The 22,045-nt window shown below is 47.6% G+C and overlaps 1 protein-coding gene across 44 annotated transcripts in view; it reads left to right on the forward strand.

Annotated features, from left to right (window-relative positions):
- The window catches only part of PPFIBP2 (PPFIA binding protein 2), a 146,187-nt gene that overhangs the window by 42,282 nt on the left and 81,860 nt on the right, over nt 1-22,045 (forward strand). For 25 of the 44 annotated variants that reach the window (XR_011541597.1, XR_011541598.1, XR_011541596.1 and 22 more), the window contains exon 3: nt 1,512-1,726. The exons of 5 other annotated variants lie outside the window; for them this stretch is intronic. Coding sequence is in view for 26 of the 39 variants with exons in the window: in XM_070626189.1 (XP_070482290.1) it covers nt 1,512-1,726 (215 nt within the window). In the remaining 13 variants the exon portion in view is untranslated. 14 more of the 44 variants (XM_070626212.1, XM_070626196.1, XM_070626198.1 and 11 more) reach the window with 10 other exon arrangements.

Genomic DNA, 22,045 nt, shown 5'->3' on the forward strand with positions numbered 1-22,045 from the left:
GTGTGTGTATTGGAATGTGTCCAGGATGGAGAAAGATTGCTCAGCCATTATTTGGAGATTGGGAGTCTTGCTCTGCTTCTGTCTATTTTCTTCCCTGCAATTTGGCTGTGGCCCTTCCTAGTCAATCCTAAATTGGATTTGTAGGAGCCAGAATTGCTGAGCACACATCAAAGTATGGGTCATCGGGCAGTTTCCTAGCTCCCTAGAGTCACGGACTTGTTTGTGGGTTGTGAGCCATGATTCCCTCTATCCTCCACTTTCAGAAAGCAAACCAGCAATCAAACTGTAATTGTTTCCTTCTGTGTGGGTCTCTCATTCCAAAGACTGCCGTGGCAAGTAGGAAATTGGCTCTTAGAAGAATGGAGGGACTGGGAATTAGATGGCAGGCCGGCAGGGTAACCATGGATGTGGTGGCCCTACAGCCCACATTTTCCAGCAGTGGCCTGATTTCAAATATTTTATCCTGTTTGCCTTATAAACAAACCAGATGCCCTAGAAATTCCACCGGCTAAACCATATTTTCTAAAATGTTTCTAATTGCTGAAAGAGGCACAGAAATCCTTTGTCAGACTGTGTTGCCCCAGTTTTGGTTTGAAAAATATATTACTGTACTTATGCAAAGAAGACTTTTTTTAAGAAGTAGGGGTGGGGTTTAGAAAGGCAAAAAGAGTCCTATTTGGAACATATCAAATTAGAAAGAGCTGCCCCAATATCCCAGATCTCTGAGGCAATCTGAGCACTCTTCCTCTTAGCTCTTCATCCAAGCATATGTGCAGACATTCAGTCAGATTCCCCCTCAACATCTGGGCAAGGGGCATGATGCTCAGAACTCGGCTGACTGTGACCGGGACTCTGCCTGCAGAGACTTCACAGCCCATAATGGGTAGAGGCGATGAGGCTGTACATAGTAATTAATACAGGCTAAAGGGAATATAGAGATCTTCCAGCTGGGAGGATCCAGACAGATTCCAATTCACTAGACCGTCACCAGAACTGGCACGGTGTCACCTCCACTGCATTCTGTTGACCAGAGCGTCTCTAGGCTAGCCCAGAATCCGGAACCACCCCATGATGAGAGGAATGGAATGCACATAGAAAGATGGGAGGAAGTTTTGGTGGCCATCTGTGCAGACGGTCCACCACATTAACTTAAAAGAAAGCAGGTTTATTAATCCAAAAGCTGAAGAATGGCATCTCATTGTTTTAGCTAGCGTGTTTTTGGTCACGGGTGAGGCCTGGCTATATTTTCTCAGTTGTGTGAGGGTGGGAGCTTCCATATATCAGTTCCAATGGGCACAGTTATCCACCTCTGACAGGTCTCTTCCTATCATGCCCAGCCCAGGATTAAAGATGAGTTCTGCAAAGTTCACTTTGTAAGTGATTCTGCTGAGACAGAGGTGGTCTTCTAATCCATCCTTTCCCCCTCTTCTTTCATTACCTTTGTTGTTCACCAGTTCCTTGCCCATGGCATCCACCCTTCTCATGAGGTTCCTGCATCTCTCTTGTTCCAGGCACTAAAACAGGTGCAGATATTAGCGATGGTACCTGTGAGCCTGGACTGGCCTCCCCGGCCTCCTACATGAACCCCTTCCCAGTGCTCCATCTCGTCGAGGACTTGAGGCTGGCCCTGGAGATGCTGGACCATCCTCAGGAGAGAGCATCCCTCCTAAGCCAGATCCCAGGCCCCACAGCTGCCTACATAAAGGAGTGGTTCGAGGACAGCTTGGTAAGTAGGCCCATGGCCTGTTTGGGGAACCACTGGGGAATGTAATCATGGATCCTATGGAATGCCACTGCTGCCTGGGGCTGTTACTTCACGGGCGCACCTTCTAGCCTTTTCTGGCCTCCCATCCTGCTTTGGCCAACCCCCACTAGTGGTCTTTCCCAGCAGGAGGGTGGAGCCCAGTCCAGCAACTTAAACTACACAGTCAGCCCGCCTGTGCGCCCAGTCATTCTCTCCTGAGAAGGGGAAATTCTGGGCCACAGAAGAGCAAATATGAAGATTTTTCCCCCAGGATTATATGTATAACATACAACATTGGAGTTATATATATATATATATATATATATAAAATTTATAATTGGAGCTTGGCTGTACCCCCTACTCCTTGTTTGTTACAACAAACTAGAACAAACTAGAACCTTGTCACCTCATTCATTCCTTTACTGCTGCACCTACTCTTTAGACCTCCTTGCTCTAGAAATGCTTCGTGTCTCTAAAGTGGAATGCAAAACTGTAAGATAGTACATTTGTGTTGTTATAAGCCACTAAGGTTGTGGTAATTTGTTAAGGCAGCACTGGGAAACTAATAGAACCAGATGCTGCCCAGAGAGGATGGTGGAGAAGGTTGCTGGATGGGTCTCAGGTGGGTCTGGTAGTTTAGGCTTGAAAACCTGCTCCTCATCTCTTCCCCGGTGAAGACAGCCCTTGGTGGTCCTCTCAGACTTGTGCTGATAACAGACTGAGTCCTCATCTGCCCTTCTGCTCACTTTTAAGCATGATTGGGAGTTGCAGTGGGGGGTCACCTCAGTAGTTTAGTTTTCTCTTTCTCTTTCCCACAGCAGAGAGTTCCTCTTTGCCTCCCTCGCGTTCCATCAGGAACTCTCTAGCTGTTACTGTACTTCCAGCTTTACGATGCTGATCCTGGCCTCTCTCCAATCATCTCTGACCTTCTTTGCCCACCTCTCTGGCCAGCTGCAGCTTTCTACAGCCCACTTTACCCCAGGCAGGGACGCTGATCCCTCCTTCCATTCCTGCTCACTCTACTGACTCAGGCTGCAGTGTTTAAAGAAAATTTTATGAAGCCTCAAGAAAATTACAGGTCCATAGTCCCTCAATCTGAAACCATTGGGTCCAGATGGGTTTTAGAACTCAGAACTTACTAAACTTTAGGGAGGTGAGACAGTGCATGTGTATCATATAATATATACCTTCTCTAACAGCTACAGGGTAGGAGACACATTAACATTTTTTTCAGCAAAACTTATGAATATTTGCATGAAGTGAGATAAAGACTATAAATATTCTCCTGCCAGTTCAAGTCAGGTTTTGCTGCCAAATAAGTTAGACACCGACATTATTTTTTAATAAAACGAAAAAAGAAAACTTTTGGTTTTTAGAGCTTTTTTGTGTGTCAGAATTGCAGGTAAAGGATGGTGAACTTATATGAGGAATATTCCAATGCAATAAACAAAACTTAAAACCCAATATTGGATACCGGATGTCACACTCCTGATGTCCATCAGCCGTAATCCCTTTCTGAGAGTCACTTGTTGACTGTCTCTGTCCTGGGCTGGCCTGTCACCATGTGCCTGGGGCCCCTTGGAAACTCCCAGACAGAGCCTTCTCCACTGTTCCCTGAACCTTTTATCAGGCTGCAGAGCAGTTTAACACCTTCTTAATTTAAATGCCTTCTCTCACCTCTGCCCAGGACCTTACCATCACAGAACCAAGAGATTCACTGAAGTATATTCCCCAACAAAAGCCCAATCTGCCCAAAGTACAGAAAACGGCTCACTTTTATTCTTCTCTGTATAGTTTACAATGACTATGGGCTTTTACTTTGTGTGGATGTGCCTGGGTTTATGTGACCATTTCTTTAATACTGACATTTAAGTTATTTTTAATCTTTCACTAATATATGGCATTACTGCAGAGAATGTCTTTGTCCAGAAATTTGTCTTTATCTCTAGATATGTCCTTAGAATAAAGTCCTAAAAATAGAATTATAGAGTTAAAGTAGGATTAACAGACAGAATACAAGATGCTCAGTTAAATTGAGTTTTAGATAAGTAATGAATAATTTTTATAAGTATGTCTGACGCGGTTGATAAATCTGGCAAATCTAATCCAAAAGTATTAATCTCTTTAAGCCTTTTGATACATTTTTTTCCAAACCACTTTTCAGAAAGATTTTACTCGTTTATATTTTCACTGGCAGGGTTTGAGGTACATTGTGATCAACAACAATCACTAAGATTAAAAAAAACAGCTTTACTGGGGGCTGGCCCTGTGGCCTAGTGGTTAAGATTCTGCACGCTATGCTTCAGTGGCCTGGGTTCGAGGGTTCGAATCCCAGGCACAGACCTACTCTTCTTATCAGCTGTGCTGTGGCGGCACCCTGATATAAAATAGAGGAAGATTGGCACAGATGTTAGCTCAGGGCTAATCTTCCTCAAGGGAAACAAAAGAGAAAAATTGGCAGCGTATGCTAGCTCAGGGTGAATCTTCTTTACCAAAAGAACCAAAAAACCAGCTTAACTAATTCCATAGGAAAAATGTTTTCTTTTTATCATTTTTGTATTTCCTTGTTTAGTAGGAATGTTAAACATTTTTTTTCATCAGTTTATTAGTACTTATTCTTCAGTATGATCTCTAAAATTTTTTTTTTTTTTAAAGATTTTATTTTTTCCTTTTTCTCCCCAAAGCCCCCCGGTACATAGTTGTGTATTCTTCGGTGTGGGTTCTTCTAGTTGTGGCATGTGGGACGCTGCCTCAGCGTGGTCTGATGAGCAGTGCCATGTCCGCGCCCAGGATTCGAACTAACGAAACACTGGGCCGCCTGCTGCGGAGTGCGTGAACTTAACAACTCGGCCACGGGGCCAGCCCCATGATCTCTAAACTTTTGATCTCATACCCCTATCTGAAAAAAAATTCATCCTCCCTATATATATATTCACATACACAGTATTGTCCTCATATATGTAAATTACAAACCATAGTCCCAAATAGAGACTTTTAAAGGACAGGTTAAAAAATAGTTCTAACATTTTCTCCCCATACACCTCAGAGATCACTGTGGGTTCCTTGGGTCTGCCTACCCCACCCTGGGTTATTCATATTCTGTAATTTTTTTCTATTAGGATTGTAGTGCTTTTTAATATATATTTAAATTAGCCCTTTGCTTTATTTGTGGCATTTGTTTTCCTCACTTTGTTTTAAAATGTTGTTTATGGTGCTTCTTGAGATAGGGACTTTGAAAGGATTATAATGAGCTCTATCAGTCTTTTTTGTCTGGGTTTCTTCTTTTTCTTTCATCTCTAGAGAGGCCTTTCCCAACCTCAGATCAAATAATATTCAGCTGTAACTTCCTCCAGTAGGTTTATTGTTTGATTTTGTATCTCATGGTTAACTCGAATTCATCTGCAAGAATTTTTAGTGTGTGGCTTGAAATATGGATCTAACTTTTATAATTTACTGGAAAAAGATTCTTAAAAAATATTTTTGATCCAAAGGCAGTCAACTTGGTTGTTGGTTTTTGCAAGACGCATTGCAGAAAACAGCTTGCCTTCAGATTTGCAGGTCTGTTTGGGGGCTATTTACAATGATTAGGAGAATGCCTTCCTTGGGAGAGATTTTCCCAACAGTTTGTTGCATTCATGAATCTTTTAGAGTAATTATGGCCATCAGCAACCTATGCCTGGTGTACTTTTGAGGGGTCAAAAGTTCATATAAACATTCCAGGATCCCAGGGCTGGAAGTTAAGGTTTTGATTCTGGACAGAGAAGTCTGTGTGTATTTTGGGTCTTGCAGACCTGAAGTCGTTTTACAATCTGGGTGCACTCACATTCCTTAGGAGGTCTTATCTGTATGGAAATAGAATCCAGAGCAGTGAACAAACCGACTGGTATTTTTTAGATTGGCTTTAGATTGGGACTTTTAGTTAGAATCCCTTGCTACTCACATTATAGTCTACCAGCAGCTTTGGCATCCCTTGGTAGCTTGTTTAAAAAATAAAATTTGAAAAAATGAAAAATATGGACCCCCCCCCCCCACCCTTCACCCACTGAGCCTTCTATAGGTGATTCATATGCACAATAAAAAGTTTGAGGAGCACTTCTTTGAACCACTGAGACTCACTTGAATTACTTAAAAAATAAGCCAGGTGGCTTAGAGTTGGAACTGACACTAGTAAGAGAGCTTGAGGGATGAGGCAGGCAGTCCTGTGCTTTTTCATTCAAAATACCTGTGTATCCCTCATGTGTTTGCGCTATTCTCCTCTATAGACACTGGCTTTGCCATATACCTCAGAGTTACTGCTATGTCATACATTGGTCTGACATGGTCCAACTCTGCCTTGTGACATATCTGTCAGATTTTTTCTCCAGTAAAGTAACAAACAATAGGAGGTTTATATGTTGCTAACAAGATATCCAGAGGATGGTGGGGGGTGGGGTCCCAGGGTTAAATCAGTGGCTCTGGGATGACCTCAAGGGCTCTGGCTCGTCCCATCTTTCTGCCCCACCATCCTCAGGGGATTGGTTTTTCCCTAGGTGTGTCACCTAATAGTTGCAAGATGGCTACTGGAGCTCCAGGCAACGTGTCCTTGCACAGATACAACCATGTACAGAGGTAGGACATGTTGGTTTTCTTTCCTTAGGAAGGAAAATCTTTCTCAAAATCCTCCAGCCAACTTCTCGTATGGTCCCAGTGGTCAGCATTTGTTCGCATGTGCATACCCTAGGTGCAAGGGAGGCTGGGAAACCAGTATTGGCACTTTTATTCACCATAATGGGAGGTGGCCTCTGTCAGGAAGGACCCATGATGAAGTGGGGGAAATGAATTACCCTTAGGAAGATAACTCAGAGCAACTGCCACATGTCCTTGAGGTTTGATTCTTGTTGACTGACAAATTCTTTTTGTGTTTTCTCCTTGTGTGTGTGTGTTAACTCAAATTCCTGAAGGAGAGAATCTGATTCACCTAGCTCATAATTTTTGAGCTAAGCCCTCCAGGCCTATGAAGAAATGTTAAGTGCAAAGAAACAGAAATTAAAGACTTTTGATTTATGCACAGCTATGTATCAGCTGCCCTCAGGTCAGGTGTCCACCCAAAGGCCAGTCAGCTGTGGTGAGAGGGGAGGATCGTTGGTACGAAACAGAATCCTCTCCTGTTGCCGTTCATCAAGGACTTTAGTTCTTCAGGCACAGGTGCTGGCATCTGTGGTAGACACACACGCACACACACACACTCACACACACACACACACACACACACACACACGGGCTGCTGGAGAGGCAGCGGTGGGTGTCGGGGAGAGGTTGGTGTTAGAATAGAACAACTAGCAGTCAGGCTAGTTCTGAACCCTCATCTTTAGGTCTTAAATGGAGAGGGAGTTCCTGGTTCCTAGTGCATCATAGTCAGAAAGACTGTAGGCAGCTGTGTTCCTTTACAGTGGGTCTAGTTTCTTCTCTCCTGGGTGCTGGCAAGGCTGGGCACAGAATGGTTGGCAGCAGCAAGGACTCTGCCTAGAGATAGTTATAAACAGACCAAACTCATCCTGTAGACCAAGTAGAGGAGACCTGCCCAGGATTCAGTGGCACTAGGTTGTGAGTGAATTTCCAGGGCTCTGGGCCTAAAACGGGGTCCTGCCTTCCTTGGCCACCAGGAGAATGGGGAAAGGTGGGCTCCAGGCCTGGAAGGATATGTGTGGGTCTCTCTGAGCTGAGGACACCCTCTGGGGCTTCTCTGAGGAAAGCAACAAGGAGCCTCAATTTCCTTGTTCTAGGAGCAGTATCTTACTTGAATTCTGGGCCCATCCCCAGAAGGTCTGGTGGAGCACCAGGGAACTCTAGATGAGGTTCTTGTATAGGGAAAGTTTCCTGGAGTTCAAGGCAGACTGGGGCCTTGCCTGCAGAGAAGCATCAGTGAGGCTGTCCTCTGCTGTGGTACAGCAGAACAGTGTGACCCGCGGGATGAAAATTTGGTGCTTTCATGTTTGGCAGTCAGGGCCAAGCTCAGGATCAGTACTCATAGCGGATGGAGCTGAGGCCCAGGCTGGATGGCTGAGGCATCTCTCCTGTGATAGGAATGGAGCCAAGTTCCAGAAAGTGGCAGCCTCCTTCCCCTCCCTCCCTGTGGCTGCCTCCTAGACCTCTGGTGAAGTGTGGAATGATGCCCTCAAGGAGAGAGTAGCAGTTTCTGGTCAAGAACCCCTGAATCCCACCAGATGGTCCTGAAGGCTGGAAAGGAGAAAGATGCTCATCAGTGGCCCTGACAGACAAGAAGGGGCTGGTGGCACTTTGACCACTTCCAGGAATCTGGCTGTCCCTTGAGTGGGGCTTTTTCTTGGCCTGGAAGTGGTGTCACTGCTCCTCCACTCCTGCTTGGCTTGGCTGAGTGGATGCCGGTTGGGTACATCCATGGCTGAGCTGGAGGGTGAAGCCCATAGAGTGGCTAGTCTGCCAGCTTCCAGTGGGCCCTGCAGGGTTGGGGACAGCCAGCTAGTGAGGGGGAGTGGACCCAGTGATGCAGGTCTCTGGGCGATGCCCAAAAGATACCAGAGCCAGCAGAGTCTCCAGATGGAGCAGCTCTCGGTGCTTCTCTAATGGTCTCACACATAGACCCCTCACCTCCTACAAGGCGCCAGTCTGTCCTGCTATTTAGTAGCTTTGGATGTGGGTCAGGGGGCTCCTTGGTGAGGACCTGAGGCTTCAGGGGCTCAGGATGAAGTCCAAGGCAAGGCAGGCAAACTCAGCAGCAGCAGCGTGAGGGCAAGTCAGGGCAGAGCCCAGGCTCCAGGGTAGGAGAGGGGTTAGCAGAGAACCTGCAGAGGGGCTGCACTCTGGGCCTCTGTTTGGAAGTTGGGCTCATGGAGCAGCCTTGGCCACCCAGCAGGAACCCGTGCTTTTCTCTGCGAGGTTGCAGGTGTCCTGGTCATTGTGCCTGGGCGGATGGAAGTGCACTGAGCCGGGGTGAGGCAGTGTGGGAGGTAGGAATGAGTTAAAAGGCCAGCGCTCTGCCACTGGTATGTGTGGCTTTGGGTGAACCTCTTCTTCCCTCCTCTGGGACTCAATTTTCTTACTGGAAATGACAGCTGGTTTGACAATCTGTCTGCAAGAGCTGGCCAAGCATTCCAGTCCTGTCATTTGTGTAGGGGCTATTTTGAGCACCCTCCTGGTAGGCACCAGCCTCTGCCTTCCTCAGTCTAGACCTTTAGGTTTCCAAAGTGGAGACAGGTTAGGGAGCCTCTCTAGGTGCAGCTGCCTGTGTCAGGGTTCAGTGGAGGCCGACATCGCAGGAGCAGTGGAACAGGATGTCCTCAATGGGCAGCCTCTGCTGGGCCTGGCTGGGCTGGGAGATGAGGCCCCATCTAGGATATATGCTCATCTCTGACATCCTCCATAGGTTCAGGTGACCTAAGTTACCTTCTTAACTAGTCTCTTAAGAAACAAAGAAAGAGACCCAGGCCCAGGCGGCCCACGGCCACTCCCCTCATCAGTTCAAGCACCTTGTCACATATGGCGGCTTCTTCAGCTCCCAGCTCCTCAGACAAAGTACCTGTGTTCCTGCCAGATTCAGCCTCCACGCTTTCACTCTGGCCAAAGAAGCAAATCTGTTTACCATATTGAAAAGCCAGAGGAGTTGCAAAAAAGGTGGGGAGAGAAAGCTGTTTTATGAATTATAAACTGTGAGCTTGAGTTTCTCTTGCCATGTGATTCGTCTCTGGATCTCCATTCTCCACCCAGGACCTGGAACAAAAGACAGGGCAGGATATGTGCATGTTGAACATATTCCTTTTGAAAAGTTACAGAAAGGGATTTATAGGAAAATGTTTTTCTCTGGATGTTAGAAGAGAGAAGGGGAAATTTGGTGCTTATTTTTCAAGAAAAAAAAATTGAGCCTATATGAGCCAATTTCCAGTGTTTTTCACCCTCTCCCTATAGGTGTGAACAGGAATGAGAGCTCAGAATGTCTTAGGTGTCAGAGCTTTCCTTCCTGTGCTTCCCTCCAGATGGACTCACGCCCTGGGTGGGGCTGGGGCTGGGTGGGGTTCTTTGTGTCTGTGCAGTACTGGAAGAAGCCACTAGGTGGGAGCCAGGGACAAATTCTGGGAAGTCTAAATCCCAAGGGAGAAGGTATGGGCTTTACAGGAGAAAAATAGCTTTATTTAATTTAATTGGAAAGATGACATAAACACCTCCCACTAGTGAAGCTGCTAGACAGTATACCTGGGTCAGCTGGCAAAGAGAGTTCTTTCCCATTTTTCTTGGAACCCACTGGACAAAGGCTAGGCCTGGAGGCCCCACTGTTTCTGGTCAGGGAGGAAGACCAGAGGGCTGAGGGCTGGTTCTGGGAGCAAGGCCTGGTGTACTGTTGTTAAAGGTGAGAAGACCTCCCCCAACCCCTTAATTCTAGTGCCTTTCGAGGGATGATATTAGGACGGCTCCCTCCTTCCAGGAGGCGTTTCTTGACCCCCCAACCCCCACCCCTAGCTGCCGGGCCCTGCCCTAGAGAAGCCTCCTGTACTTTGGGAGATTTTGAATACATTTTTCCTGACACAGCATCCAAGATTGGGGGCATTTAGCTACTGTAAACTTAGCAGTTTTAATTTTCCTGGATTTTGGCTTTCCCCCACCCCCCACAGTAAATTGTACCCTACTAAGATCTAGAGATCTGGCTCCTTTCAGACCTGACTTGAGACTATTTCAGTCCCTAAGAACCAATGTTTATAAATGACCAAGTATGTGCAAACACTGGTGAATGAGCAAATAAATCCTTCCCCACTAAATTTCCTGCTCAGGCCCAGGGGACATGGGGGTGATGTTGCCAGGTTAGCATAACTTGAGGTCTGAGCATGTAGACACCCACCCACTCTCCACCCGCAACGAAGGCCTGCCAGAGCCACACCACCAGGAGCCTTCTGCCCTTTCAGGCACCCGCTAGTAGGTAGGCAGGCTCCAGAGGATTCGTGCTTCCAGGCAAACTTGCTCAGTACCCTTGTGCTTCAAGAAACTTCTGAAAGTGGTTTCCCAACCTCTTACTACTCAAATGTGGTCCTGAGACCAGCAGAATGAGCATCACCAGGGATCTTATTAGTGATGCCCAATTTCAGGCTCCATTCCCAACCTGCTGGGTCAGAATCTGCATTTTTACAAGAGTGCCTTCCAGCCCAGGAGATTCATTATAGATGGGGAAGCATTGTCCTAACCCAGGGGTCAGCAATCTATGGGCTGTGTTTGGCCCGCTGCCTATTTCTTATGCTCCATGAGCTAAGAATGATTTTTATGTTTATCAATGATTGATAAGAAATCACAAGAAGAATATTGTGTGATGTGAAAATGATATAAAATTCTAATTTCAGTGTCCACAAATAAAGTGTTACTGGAACACAGTCACGCTCATTGGTTTACGTGTTGGGTGTGGCTGCTTTTGCAGAGTTGAGAGTATGACAGAGACCATGTGGCCCACAAAGCGTAAAACATTTGCCATTGAGGCCTTTACAGGGCAAGTCTGCTGACTCTTGTTCTAGCCCATTTTGGAGGTGGGTTCTTGTGCTTGTGCACCATGGGGACTTGGGCTGTGGGGGCCAGGATGCCTTTTCACAAGTGGGTCTTGCTTGCCAGCCCAGAGTAGCAGTGTCCTCAGGCTGGGCTCTTCCCTTCCCAGCTCCGCGCCCAGAGGCAGACCCACTGCACAGTGCAGCTACTGAAGGACACAAGCCTATATCTCACTTACCAGGGGTGTCCTGGCTCTTTTCACTGTGGCTCAGAGGCCAGGGCTCAGGATGCAGGTGATAGGTTGGTAGAATGGCATGTGACCCACCAGACACCTCTCAGTCCACAGTTTGGCCCTATTAGATGCTGCTGATCCTGGCAGCCAGCAAGAGGAGCAAAACCCTTTTTGCTTGGGAACCCCACTCCCAGTCATTCCCACACATACATGGGATTCCAGCCAGGTGGGTGACTCTCCTGGGTTTCCCTTCTAGGCCCTGGGATGAGGAGGAGGGCAAGCTGCATGACTTCCCCTGTCCAAACTCTCCCATTGTGGCCTCTTAGCTGCATTTTGACCCCCCAAATGCTGAGTCTCCCAGTCTCCTGCCCTTTGCCCTCAGCTGGCTGCCTCATATTCCAGATAGTAATGACTTATGTCTGGTTGCCGGTGAGTGGGCTGCTTTGGGGTAGGCCCCGAGGGCTGTCAGAGTGGCTGTAATGATCCCTGGTTGTCTACCCTGTGTGGTTCTTGGGGACTTCTCTCTTCAGCAATGGATCCGGGGAATCCCTGAGACTCTACCTTACGGGAGCGGTATGATGGAGGCAGGAACCCCCCGACCCTCTGCCTTAATAAGGGCAGCCTAAACCTTTCAGAGAAACTGCTTAGGCCAGATAAAACCCAGGCTTCCAATCTTTTGGGAGTTATGGATCATTTTGATAATCTGATGAAAACTTGCTGAGAGAAATAGCGATTTTATACATACAAATAGTACTTTGTATATATTTTATGAACATATTCAGAGGCCTATATGATCCCCTGAAGCCCATCTGTGGACCACTGTGAGGTGCCCCTGGCTGGCTGACCTTCTGAGTGGGGTGGCATAGTCATCAGTTTGCCTCGCCAGCATGGTGATGGAGCTGCCTGGGCCAGCTGCCCCCTGGGGGTTAGCGAGTGAAAAGATGCCTGTTGCTCCTGTCTCTGTCGCGTCTCACTTAGCCCACCAGCCACTCACACATGCCCTGCTCCTGGGTCTTTTGGAGTGTTATTTTGTGGATTTTTGAGTTGAATTACAATATAAATAAAATGTACTTTGGTATTTTTTTAAAAAAAGGGCTGAGGTAAGAATTGCTACTTGAGGATACTATAAAAATATGTCAAGAATTTGGCTGCAACTTGGCCAGATTCCTCCCTCCCTCCTTCCTCTCTCCCTCCTCTCCTCCCTCTCCTGCCCAGTCGTCCTGCAGGAGTTGAGCTAATAGATGAAACTGGCCTTGTCCTTTCCTCTTTGAGTCGAGCATCTTTACTCTGGGGAAACAGGCCTTCAAGACTCATTTTCTCCAAGTAGAATTTTGGTCTTGTCTTGCCAGTCTTACCATTTGAGCCTCATTCTTTCATTCAGAGAATGTTTAAGTTCTTACTATGTGCCAAGAATTGTGCTAGGCATGGAAGTTAGGGCAGTGAATCAGGGCTCAGACGCAGTCCTCCAGTCTGGTGCAGAGGACAGACATGGAAACAGCTGTGGTTCAGTACAACAGGGAGGGGGCGAAGTGGAGAGGAACGTGGGTGCTGGGGAGGAATAAGAGGAGGGTCTGCCCCTGAGCTGCTCCCCATGGGCAGGTAGGAGTTAGCAAGGCTGAGAAGCAGCCATGTTGATGCCTTGTCACCTCTTTCCTTCTCTAGCACTGGAACCTACCAGAGGGTACTGAGCCCCCTCCAAGGGGAGCAGTGGCTGGGACTGTGCCCCACCTCTCCCAGTCCAGCTCCCAAGTCAGCTCTCCTGCCTCTTCTCCCTGGAGCCCCAGAAACACCTTTACCACATACCACGTGGTAATTCTTTGTTTGCCTGGGGCAGGAAGTCAGTTTCATTTGCCTTGGATGTTGGGCAAATGTGTATTGACCGAATGAATTCTTCATTTGACTTTCCCAGGCTTTTAGACAGAAGAAACTAAAAAGGCCCACCTACTCCTGCAACCTCAGAGGTATTCTCCGTGAACATATCCTATCATAGTTCTGGGGAGGGAACCCTGGCTGGGTGGAGCTGGGCCAGAGGTGGGAAGAAGGGTCTAGAGCTCAGGGCATGTGCAGCAGAGCTTGCGGTTCCTTTCTGGCCTCTGATCTGGGTGTGTCTCTGGGAATTTACTCCTCCTTTCATGCCAGCTGTTAGCCGGAGCTCTCCTCCTGCTGCCTCTGTGATCTCTGTGGGCTAGCCAGGCCAGCCTGTCAGGGACTGTGCTGCCAGACGTGTTTCTGCTGTCTCGGCCGGCCATGCTTCTGGGCCATGGTGGTAGATGTTGATGCCTTGCCGAGGGGTATGCTGACAGCCTTCTCTTCAGGCTGGGAGTTCCTGGTGACCCCCAAGGGCACTGGGAAGGCCCACACAATCACAAGATGTGCGTCTGCAAGTCATTTATGGCAGCAGAGCTCAGAACCCTTGCATGTAACCACAGTTCCCACTGCGCCCACATCAAAGATCGCTTTCATAATCACTCATAGCCAAAGGCCGCATGTTAAGGGCTGGGCAAGGGAGAAACACTGTTTTTAGGGGAGCTCACAAAAGAGGTAGGGGGCAGCATCTGGGAAGTGCTGGTGAGGCCACCCTGGAAAGCCCGCATGTGACCTGCCAAAAGGAAAACAGACACAGCTCCCTGTCTGCCAGCTACTGCCTTCCCAAGGCTCCTGCTTGGAGCTCTCCTTAAGTCTCAGGGACACACACACATGAAGTGGCCGTACCCTTTCCCTCTTCCTGGCTTGTGAAGCAGCTGGTCTGGAGTAGGGGACAGCCAGCGAGGCAGGTCTGGGACTTGATAGAAGCTGTACCCCATCTCGGCACAGAGTGCGGCCCCAGGAAGCCCTGTGGTGGTGGCTTACAGCAGCTCTGAGCCAGACTCCCCCTTGTGGGCGAGTGGCAGAGGTCTCCGAGGTTGCGGCAGTCTGTCTCTGGGGATAATGCCACCAGCGCCAAGGACGACAAACCCCCAGCAGTGACAAGAACCCAGACTGGAGCTGGTTCCGAGTCTGTTCCGTTTTGGAAACAACAGGCTTTCCTCAGGGCACAGCCTGACGCCGGCCTGGAAAAGGGGTAGGCGTGGGCTTCGGGGTGGGGGTCAGGCTGTGTGTGGGAACCAGCGGCTCCTCCAAGAGCAGCGCTTATTTTTAGTCTTCTCCCCAGTCCCAAATAAACTGAGAGCAGCTGGGAGCCTGTGAGTAAATGCAGAATGGAGCAGAGACAGGAAATCGGGGTCTCTTGGTAATGAGTTCCAGCCACTCCAGAAAGGGGAAGCCAGACAAGGAATTTTCTTCAAGACTGTTTCCCTCTGGCAGCCTCTGGTATTATCACCGAAAAGAATGTTCCTGTGTGTGTGTGTGTGTGTGTGTGGTGTGTTTACAACTCCTGTCCAAGTCTCTTTTTTTCCTACCTTTTTGCTGGGTCTGATTGCTCCGCAGACTCTGAATCCCAGAGCTGGTGCCCGTGTGTGCCTGTGGGGGCGGTGGGGGAGGATACTGGAGCAGCACAGGCTGGTCTGAGCTGCTGTGTATCTGAAACTGTTTAGGGAAAGGCTGAAGGACGCAGGCCAGGGAAGTGGGGAAATTTGAACACAGCTTGACGTTCTGAGGGGGAGGGGGCAGAGGCAAGGAAGAGGAGAGAGTTTGGTCTCGAGCCAGAAAAAGGGCTTTTTCAACCAAGGAATCTAACTGCTGAAATGGGTGCCCAGCATGGATGGGGACATTGACGTTTACAAGCATTTTGCGTGGCTGAAGAGGGTAAGTGACTGGCTGCTTTGTCTGGGTCTCCGTGGAGATGAGTGAGGGGTGAGATACTTTGTGGGGAGGTGACGTGGGGGGAGGTATTTGTCCGGCAAAGCCCTGTTGTGGCCAAGTTCTCCATGAGAATCTAATTATAGACACTGGGGAGAAAACAGTCAGCTGTCTTTGTTTCTCCTCTGATATTCTGCTGAATGAGCCTCTGTACAGAAAGGCAAGAATGGAGTGAGGAAAGTTAGTTATTTTAGCTTTGGCACTTAAACCGTTGGAGGCTCCAAGCACCGTGACCAGAACAAGGTGTCCCCTGCTTTTCAATTTGAGGACACAGAGAGGAAGCTGCTGCCATTCAAATGCACTGAATTCAGAAGTTGTTGAGCTGATTCTCTGTCCTGATGTTATCCAGTGTGGACAGTGGTTGGCTGTCAGCTGAAAGAGCTTCTGTCTCCAGGGGAAGGCTCTCGGGGAGTTCTCTTCTGAAGGCTCTGAGGCCGGGGGTTTAGGTTGCAAGTTCCTCGTGCCCCTTCTTTAGGGGATGAGCATGAGCGTGTGGTGTGAGCGAGCGATGAAAGCATGTTGGGCTCTGGAGTAGCATCTGTACCCACAGAACTCAGGCTCCTTCCTCTTCTGTGACCGTCTTTAAACTGGCTCTGATGGGTCTCCATCTATTTTCACACTGAGGCTGAATGTTTTTCAGAGGCAGGAAGGGCACAAGCAGCTGACAGATAAGAGGTTTGACATTGTAACTGGGGAAGAACAAGAGAGACAGGAAGTGTCCAGCTCTGGACGTCCCCAACCGCGATAACCAAACACTGGGCCTGCTGGCTTTTGTGTGTGCCCTGTGCAGCGCTCATTCAGCAAGTATTTATTGAGTTCTGGGTACTAGGTGTCCAGTGGTGAGCAAAGTAGAACCAGTGTCTGCTCTTGGGCATCTCCCATCTATTGCAGGAGATGAAGGTTAAACAGTCCCAGTAAATAGACTCGAAATTACAAATTGCTAAGTGCAGAGAGGAACAACGGAAGGCCCACGAGGGCTATTGAAGATTGAGAAGGAGCGGTCAGGGAGCATTCTTTGAGGAAGTAACACTTGACTGAAATCTGAAAGAGAAGTAGGAGTGAGTGAGGTGAAGAACATTCCAGACAAAGGGGATAGTATGTGCAAAGGTCCTAAAGCAACAGGGAGCCACGCAGTTTCAAGACTAAGAGAATGCCAGTGTGGCTGAGCTCAGTGACGGAGGGGAGACGCAGGCGGATGCCAGATCACACAGGACAGCAAAGGCTGTGGTAAAGGGTTTCTGGGAATGTGGTTTGTATAAGGGGGACTTGTAGCAGGGAAGTGACATGGGATATGTTGGGAGATCCAATTTGTATTTTAAGAAAATTACTGTAGCTGTGATGTGGTGTATGGGAAGCTGTGTTGTAAAAAGTGAGGCAGCTGAACAAAGGTAGAGAGGTTGAGGGCTTGTCAGGATCAACTAGCACAAACTCCTCCTTTAACAAAGCCCGGGAGAGGCTAAGAAGCTCATGGTTATTAGTCTTACAGCTATTAGCGGTGCAGCCTGATCTTGAACCTGTTCTCTCTCTCCCAGTCCAGTTCTCTTTCCTCATATCTTCTGCCAAATAGGTAGGCAATTATTGGTTTAGAACCCAGCAGAAATCCTGTCTGTGCTCAGCCCCTGCTCAGCTTTGGAATGGGGCATCGCAGCTCCGAGACAGCACGCTGAGGTGACCAGACGTTCTGGCAGAAGTTTCCATCCATCATCTTAAGCGTTTAAAAAGTTTCATTGAGGAGATACTGGGGGGATATAGGTAAGAACTGCGTTTCCCATCACTTAGTCTTAATTTTCCTGTATCCAAAATGAAGCTTTTTAACGAGGTGGTCTTCCAGCTGAGATGTGCCTGGGATCGTTTGTGCCGTGTCCCAGCCACTGGGGCAAATGTAACTCTGTACCTTGTGCAGAAGTTCTGTCTGTGCGGGGACTGACTCTGCCTGTGATGCAATGTAAGAAGGCTCTTTCTGTCCCAAGACCCAGGCTGTGAGCTCTGGCTCCTTTGGACAGTTGGAAGTCTGCGAAGGGAAGCTCTGAGCAAGGAGACTTCAGACCCCCCCCCCCACCCCCACCCCGAGGATGAGTCATAGCAAAACAAATATTTTTCTTCTACTTTTAGAATTTTAAGGAGCATTAAAAGAAAACAAAGCACAAAGTATCAGATATGTCCTAGGCAGTATAATCAGAATCTTTCCTATTCTCTGCCCGAAACACTCCTGCCAGATTCTTCTTTTTAAAATCTTCTTCAAAAAAGAAATCCCTTTTCTCTTGCGACCCTGATCATAAGTCCCCAGCCCCTGCCCTTAGTCTGGAAGAGAAAACCCAGGCTCTTCCGCCTGCTGGCCTTTGAGACCTTTTGCAACCCCCTGAACACTTAGCTGTTTAATTTCATCGTTTACTCATTTATATCTACTTTGACCTCCCAAGTATACCCCCTCCCTTTTCTCAGCTTATTCCCCAATGTCCTCCTTCTCCCTAATTCCCACCCACTCAGCTGACTCCATCAAGGCCCTCTTTTCCCTCAGTCATCATCTCTGTAGTGGGCTCCTGCAGCCTGGGTCTTCAGGATTTCCTGTCCGCCCCGCTCACCCACCCCTTCTCAAATGCTTCCTCAAGCCGAGGTGGCCTAGAGAGCAGGTTTCTCTCAGCCCAGGCTTGTGAAAGTGGAATCACTGTCTCCTTCATTTTCCCGGGCAGGGGTGGTTCTAGAAGAAGAGGTGGCTGGATGAGGTGTGACCTGGCACACAGGCCAGGAGCCTTTACCCTTTGACTGGTCCAAGAGGGCAATGCCTCAGAGCAAGACAGAGTCTTTGAATTTGGGGGCAATGAGGGCGATGCCTATAGCCAAGGAGGCACAGAGCTAGAGGGGAAGCATTTGCACAGAAAAGAGACCTTGTTCTGTGGCCTTTGGGAGATTGGATACTATGTGCTATTATAATTAAGAACATGCAGTTTGAGATAAGGCCAGGGTTGGAATCTTGGTTTTGCCGCACTTACTAGCTATGTGATCTTAGGTAGATTACCTCAAACCCTGGACTTCTTCGTCTGTAAAATAAGGAATAATGGTGCCTGCCACATATAGGTTTTGTGAGGATCAAGTAAGACGATGTATGTAAAATGCTTAGTGTAGTACCACACACACAGGGAACATTCAGTGAATGTTAACTGCTACTGGCCATTACAGGAAGGGAAAATTGAAAAGGAACAGGTGGGACCAGTTTGGTTTTCTCCTAGCAATGCATCTCAGGCCATTCATTCCTTCACCTCTAGGCCCCTTTCCATGTTCTAGGTCAAGGTCTCAAACCAAATATCTAGAAGAGGCAGCTGTGACCTGGTCCACCGTGAGTAACCAGAGGCTCCTGTGGCTGCTGGTTCTGGCCAGCTTGGCTGTGGCTAAGAGTGAAGGCTGACCAGGGCTGGTCCTCCAGCTCCTTCCCCAACAGACAAAGCCCAGGGACAAGGTAATCTTCTGTCACAAACATCCAGAGGGTCTTTGCCTCTCAGCTGTTTGGTTCCTGACTAACTCACAAACAGCTCACCCCTGCCCTGCTTTGAGATCAGTGGATCCAACCCACATGGTCGGGAAAGAGTCTCTAAAAATAGTTCCAGGCAGGGTCTGTGGGGCCCACCCATGCCCTCCGAGCTGGAGTTTATTTTCTCAGGAACAGAAATCCCAGCACTGTCAGCATCTTCACACTACTGCTGGCTTCTAGCACTCTCAGTGTTTAAGCCAAATTGCAACCCAAAGTCACAGAGAAAATAGAATCACCATGGATCCTCCATGCAATTGGCTTGGGTTCTGCAGTAGAATGTGAAATTAACTCAAGCTGCTAATGTGAGACTTTATTCTGTGTCATCTGGTGCTCAAATGGTTGGTCCAGTAGGTTGGCCGCTTGGGCCAGAAGAGCTGCAATGACAAATAGACACACAGGGATCCCAGCTACAGATATTGACTTGCCTTGCCTTCAAGTCGGACTGCAGTGAAAGCTAGAGAAGTAGGCAGCAGCTTCTGTGAAAGCTGTTCCTGCTGGCTTAGAGCACAAATCCTGGATCCAACTCCCTGGGTTCATATCAAGCTCCATGTGACCTTGGACAATTGATTTAACCTCCCTGGAGTTCAATTTCCTTGACTATAAAATATGGATAAATAATTCAATATATGTAAAGTGCTTAGAAAATGCACCATAAGTGTTAGTTATGTTAGTGTTAGTTAGTGTTATGATGACCTCGACCACAACTAACAGCCTCTGGTTACTTGAGAGCCATGTGCCCAACCTTGGATTCTGGGCAGAGAGATTTTTTAAGACCACGAGGAGAATGACAGTGGGTATGGTTACTCAAGGCTTTTAGCTGTCCGTAATTTCCTATAGGTAACTCCCGTTTTTAGCCAATGCACTCAACATGCCCACCCATCATATTCCCCATTATAATTTAGGAAGTAGAATTTTGTCATCTCTGACCTCTAGCACCTGTGACTCCTGTCTGCCAGCTCCTTGGAGAGGTCTTCAGGCCTCTTTCCCAGCAGGGTTTAACAAAGCGGCATTATACCAGGGTCATTTGCTGCCAGGTTGTGGATCCTCCAGAGCAGCACAGCCGTTGGTGGTTCTGAGGGCTGGCAGCAGTGCTTGGGGATCCCTGGCCTCGTCCCTGCATTCTTTCCTCTCCCATTCTCTGTAGCAGCTCTTTCACACCTTTCCATTTGTCCCCAGACTTACATCCCTCTCAACTATTGTCACTGCCTACTTCATTGAAAGAAAATAGCCACAAATAGATGAATCCCTCGTCTTCCCTCCCCTTCACCACAAAGTGTAACTGTTCATAGCCATCATTTTTCAACTTCCTTCTGTTTCATGGGCCAGGATCCTTTCTCTTGGCCAAGGCTATCCCAGTATCCTGTCCTCCTGACCCAATCCTCTTCCACCTCCTCTTGTTCCTCTGTTTCTTCTTTCAACTCTGCCCTGCCCACTTCTCCCTTGTCTTTGGCAGAAAATACTTCTTCTCGATTCCTAGGAAAAAACAAATCAAAACTATCTTTGACCCTGTACTTGCCTCTCCATGCTGCCTTATAACTTACCTTCCTTTCACCATCAGGAATCTTGAAAGAGCAGGCTAAAAACTTACCATCTCTACTCCTTCCTAGTCACTCCCAAACCTGCTGCATGCTGGCTTTGTCCCTAAAGGGCAGCTTTCAAATTCATTCTATAATGTTGTTCTTACTGCCCCTAGTTCCCAAGCAGCCTTTCCCGTCCATTTTTGTTGGAATTCATTCCCATTTGGGAATCTCGTAGGGTTAATGGCACTGTTGTGACCATAGGACCAGCTCCTCCTTTTGGCCCTCACCTAATCCCATATTTTCCACCTATGAATCTTTCTCTCATCCCTATTTGATTGTTGACTCCTCAGAGAGACGGTCTAGGCAGTCCAAGAGAAACTGGTCAGTTTACTTCTGATGCCTTCAGGTGAACTAAAACAGTCTCAGCGCCCCCTCCACCCTCAACCCCAGCACCTGATGCTGCCCCTCTGTCTCCGAAGGTGTTTTTAACAATAATGAGTCAATGTGTCTATTGAAGTTGGCAAGATGAGGAAAAAGCATCCCTCAAAGAGCCTCCTGCTTTTACTCTCCTCCTGGCTTTAATATCATCCTTTCACAAGCTACCAGCACACTTCAAATACCTACTTCTCCTATAGCCCAGGGCTGTAGGTCCCTTATGCATCCAGCCACCTGATCAAGAGAATTTAGCAGGGACAAAGGTTATCCAAGGCTGTAATTTTGGAGCAAGATCTTGGTAAATCAAATGCATTTCTCTCACTTCAAATCCTGCTCCCCAGGGTGATGACTCAGGAGCCCTCATGTGCATCACACCAGCTCCTCGGTTGGAGAGCTTATAGATAGACTGTCTTCAAGGTATCCTTTGTTTTCTGTGTTAGTTCTGGGAAATCAGAATGTCTGAAGGATAGTGATGTGGCTTCATGGATAGACTATCTGTATTGGGAAGACTCGTTCCAAAGATGCTATTCTCCCCTTCTCCTGGGGGAATACTTTCATAGCTTTCAAGACTCAATCATTCAAGTGGTGACTCTACTAAAAAGCTTCTCCTCTCCCTTTAAGGTGTAGTCCGTTTGTCCCCTATGCCACTGCTGCTGGCTTATATACAATTCTATGACAATGCATATCACATCTCATTGTAAGACTACAGAGCTTTTTGAGAGCAGGGACTAAATCATTCACTTAGCACAGAGAGTGGTACCTAGTAGGTGTTCAAGAATTGAGTCATTGAATAGATGAATGAAGCGTGATTACATGAACACTGTTCAACTAAGCTGTTTCATTTGCTATTTATGAACTTTGCTTTGCTCTTCCCTAAAGGTGGACATTTAGATAATTTGATAATGGCAACCTCACTTCCCCTTATATATACTTGAAACCAAGAGGTGGAGGGCAAAAGGAGGTCAAGGTCAGGATAGGATCTCTTGTTGGACTCCTGGTAGCTAAGGATCTGATTGCACTCTACTCTGCATTTGGAAGAAACTTCTTTAACTCTGTGCCAAAAATAGTAGATTAGCTTGACTATTCCTCTCCTAGAAAAAGTGGAACTGGTTCCGGGAACAACTGGTTTTATAATAACTGCTGGAAAGCCCTTAAACTCCTTAACCAAAGAATCTAGTGAAGGTTTTTCTATTTATAAGCACTCCTACTGCTTGGTCCTCTTATTTTTAAGGTCTACATTTTCTAGGTTTCTAAAAAGCTTGGTATGTGAGTGGCGCTTTTGAACTTAAAGTATAATCTTAGTGACTTTGACATCT

The sequence above is a fragment of the Equus przewalskii genome, chromosome 6 (assembly GCF_037783145.1).
Source record: "Equus przewalskii isolate Varuska chromosome 6, EquPr2, whole genome shotgun sequence".
In the NCBI taxonomy this organism is placed as follows: Eukaryota; Metazoa; Chordata; class Mammalia; order Perissodactyla; family Equidae; genus Equus; species Equus przewalskii.